Source organism: Netta rufina (assembly GCF_964035555.1).
Source record: "Netta rufina genome assembly, chromosome: 18".
NCBI lineage: Eukaryota > Metazoa > Chordata > Aves > Anseriformes > Anatidae > Netta > Netta rufina.
The window spans coordinates 3,798,151-3,801,863 of record NC_140142.1 but is presented as its reverse complement, the minus strand read 5'-3'; the positions used below and the strand labels follow the sequence as shown (position 1 = coordinate 3,801,863).

Genomic DNA, 3,713 nt, shown 5'->3' with positions numbered 1-3,713 from the left:
ACATTCAGAATGCTAAGAATTGCATTATAAAAAAAAAAAAATATATTTAAAATATTAACAGAGAAAAATAATTAAAAAAATATTATATCATCTTCCCAAATACCCTTTTATTTCTGTTAGGATTATTATCAATGATAATGTTATGATAGCACTAGTAAAGATAAAAATGAAATAACATAATATGAATCAAAATTCCACATTATTAGAAATACATCTTCTGAACACATTACTGATGCTTAAGAAGCATGTATTGAAACAGTTTTCTCACTGCATCCTTCACCTCTTGGTTTCTCATGCTGTAGATGAGGGGGTTCAGTGCTGGAGGCACGACCGAGTACAGAAGTGCGACCACCAGATCCAAGGATGGAGAGGAAATGGAGGGTGGCTTCAGGTAGGCAAATATGGCAGTGCTGACAAACAGGGAGACGACGGTCAGGTGAGGGAGGCACATGGGAAAAACTTTGTGTCGTCCCTGCTCAGAGGGCATCCTCAGCACAGCCCTGAAGATCTGCACATAAGACAACACAATGAAAACAAAACATCCAAAAAATAAAGAAACACTAAAGACAAGTGCCCCAGCTTCCCTGAGGTAGGCATCTGAGCAGGAGAGCTTGAGGATGTGGGGGATTTCACAGAAGAACTGGTCCACAGCATTGTCATGGCAGAGGGGCAGGGAAAATGTAGTGGCTGTGTGCAGGACAGCATTGAGGAAGCCACTGCCCCAGGCAGCTGCTGCCATCTGGGCACAAGCTCTGCTGCCCAGGAGGCTCCCGTAGTGCAGGGGCTTGCAGATGGCAATGTAGCGGTCGTAGGCCATGACGGTGAGAAGGGAAAACTCTGAGCCAAAGAAGAAGACTAAAAAGAGAACTTGAGCAGCACATCCTTGATAGGAGATGACCCTGGTATCCCAGAGAGAATTGGCCATGGCTTTGGGCAGAGTGGTGGAGATGCAGCCCAGGTCGAGGAGGGCGAGGTTGAGGAGGAAGAAGTACATGGGGGTGTGCAGGCGGTGGTGGCAGGCTATGGCGCTGAGGATGAGGCCGTTGCCCAGGAGGGCAGCCAGGTAGATGCCCAGGAAGAGCGCGAAGTGCAGGAGCTGCAGCTCGCGCGTGTCTGCGAATGCCAGCAGGAGGAACTCACTCACAGAGCTGATGTTGGGCATTTCCTTGTTCTGTGCATGGGGTCCTGCCCAAGGAACAGAAAGACGGTGATTATGAACATTAGAATTATCTAAGGAAAAGGATTTCCATTTCTCATTTCAGCCTCACAAAATGCTTGCTCACTTCCATGAAGATATTTGGCGGATTCCTTTCTTGCATTTGGATTGATGCTGGCTTAGACTGTGCTTTGGAGCAGAGGACTCTGCTATAGGCAATGTAGGAGTCAGTCTTGTCCTACACCGAGAGGTAAATAACATAGGAAGACTTGTATCTTTTCTTCTAGCTTAGCCATTACTCCTGTGGAGAATCTCTAAGGCAGAAATCCTGTACATTTCGTTCTTATTGCACATGAAATACTGGGGATCCTGTGGATCCTCTCCATGGTTTCAGCTGATCTGTGCTGCAGGAAAACTGCATTCAGAAGTTCACCTGAGAATAACCTGGACACTGCTGAGAGCAGAGACATCCAGGCTCAAAGTGCCCATCTCCCGATGCCTCACCTTCTCCCCGTACTCCCCTTCCCCCAAGCACACCGAGGGCTCTCCCCATGTGAATGTGAAACCCCCATCCCCAGCCAGCCTGGGAACAAGACCAGCAGCAGCACGGCCAGCTGGAGAAGCCAGGAGGAATGCCAGCGTGCTGCTGCCAGGGGAGGCAAGGCCAGGGAGGGACAGACGGACACTCAGCAGACCCTCCTGTGCTGCAGCTCTGCCTGCAGACGAGGCAGCTCCTGCTGGGGACACCGGGGGCTTGAGGGCAGAGGCTGTGCTGGTGGGAGAGGAGAGCAGGGGGTGTCCCAGGGAAGGTGCCTGCCCTGCAGGGGATGGCAGGGAGGTGCCTGAGCAATCCCTCGCACAACATTTCTGGCAGCAGCTCCCTCTTACTGCCTGCCCATGTCCCTGCTACCTACCCATATTCTTGCCAGAAGCCAGATTAGCATCAGCTCAGTAAAAACCTGAGGAGACCACAAACATGACATTGGTCCAATCTTTAAACTGAGGTGGCTGAAGGCAATTTATGAAGTTCATTTCTGACATATGGATCTCTCAGTGCAATGCTCCCGGAGTCTCAGTCTCCTACACAATGCTGACAACAAATTACCATGAAACCTGCCTGCACTCCACTGCCATAAGCTCAAAACACAGACCATAGAAAAAATTTACCCTTCAGGTAACCCCAGTTTTAGCCTTTCTAAATGTCCAACCATAGATGCCATTCTCTAAAGCATTTTCTGCTCATTTCTGGAGAAACAGAGAGACCCACCCTGACAGATACTATCAGCCATCAGATGTGCCAGCTGTAGAAGACCCCTCTGGCAACCCCATCTGCAGTGCCCTGCTGCAAGAGCCTCATGGTGTCGAGAGCCTGCAGATGTGTCCTGCCACACGCTGCCCTTTGTTGTGCTCCTCAGTGCCTCCAAGCCCTCTCTCCTTCTCTCCTGTCTGTGTGCCAGCTGCGGTCAGAGCCCCCAGCCCTGCTGCGCTGTGCAGAGGAGCTGCTCCTGGGCACAGCTGTCTCTCTGCACCAGGGCCCTCTTGCCACGACCTCTTTCTGTCCCACGAGCCCGGCCCAGCTCAGCAGCACAGCACCAGCCCAAGGCACTGCAATCACCCCTCTCGGGGCTTTGCTGATGAGCCCATGAATCTCAGGCACTCCGAGACAATTGAAGACAGCTCTCCAGAAGTCCAAGTCAGAGGCAAGTTTCCTGCAGTGTCCCCCTGAGGGCCAGCACTGACACAGCCTCCCTTGGAGCTCGTTCGAGCAGAAACCTGGAGGCAGTGAGGACAAGGAGACAAAGGCAATGTGAAGGTGACACTGAGGTGTAGGCAAACTGGATGTGTGTCACCAAGCACAAGGGACAGGCCTTGACCTCCAGTCCGTGAGAAGGAAGATCCTTTCCCTCCACACCTTGCTCATGGCTCTTTGTGGGGCAGTAGGAGTTGGGGATGTGCATGGCCAAGTGCAGGAGAATGGTACGACCCCTGCCTGGTTCAAGGGTGGGGGTGAGGAAGCAATGAGGCCCTGATGCTTTAATGATAAGCTGTCTCCTCATGGGCGTCAGTGGCAGAGACAACAGCCATAGCCATGGACACAGAGACCTGGTCCTGTTGGGACTTTCAGTCTTTTCACAGCCCTCTACCCTGTCTATACATGGCTTTCCTAGGGACTCCAAGACCTCCACATCATTCCTTTTTGGCTGCAGACCCTTATCTATGTGGTGTCACAGCAGATCTGAGCTGAGCGTGATAACTCAGTTCTTCTTGGTGGCCATGCCCCTCGTAAGGCAGCTCTGTAGGAAGCTGGCCTGGTTCCTGGTGAGCAGGCACCACAGCTCGTATGGCATCCCTCGTGGTGCCCAGGCCCTCCTCCTCCTGGGCATTGCTCACTCAACAGGGTCCCAGTCTGCCCTGATGTGTGGGGTTTCTCTTCCTCTGGTACAGGACTGGGCTCTTCTCCATGTAAAAGTCAAAAGTTTTCTGAAGTCAAAATCCTGCAGATTCTCAAGGTTCACCCATAGTGATGTTCCATTCTATCAGCTGTTAATGTGAGCAG

General features: G+C 51.5%; 1 protein-coding gene across 1 annotated transcript; it reads right to left on the bottom strand.

Annotated features, from left to right (window-relative positions):
- Nucleotides 1-226: 226 nt before the first annotated feature.
- On the bottom strand, nucleotides 227-1,162 carry LOC311216235 (olfactory receptor 14J1-like; the record flags this gene model as incomplete). Its single annotated transcript, XM_084297782.1, has 1 exon — nucleotides 227-1,162. The coding sequence occupies one exon, from the start codon at nucleotides 1,160-1,162 to the stop codon at nucleotides 227-229; it is 936 nt and encodes a 311-aa protein (XP_084153908.1).
- Between the last annotated feature and the right edge of the window lie 2,551 nt (nucleotides 1,163-3,713).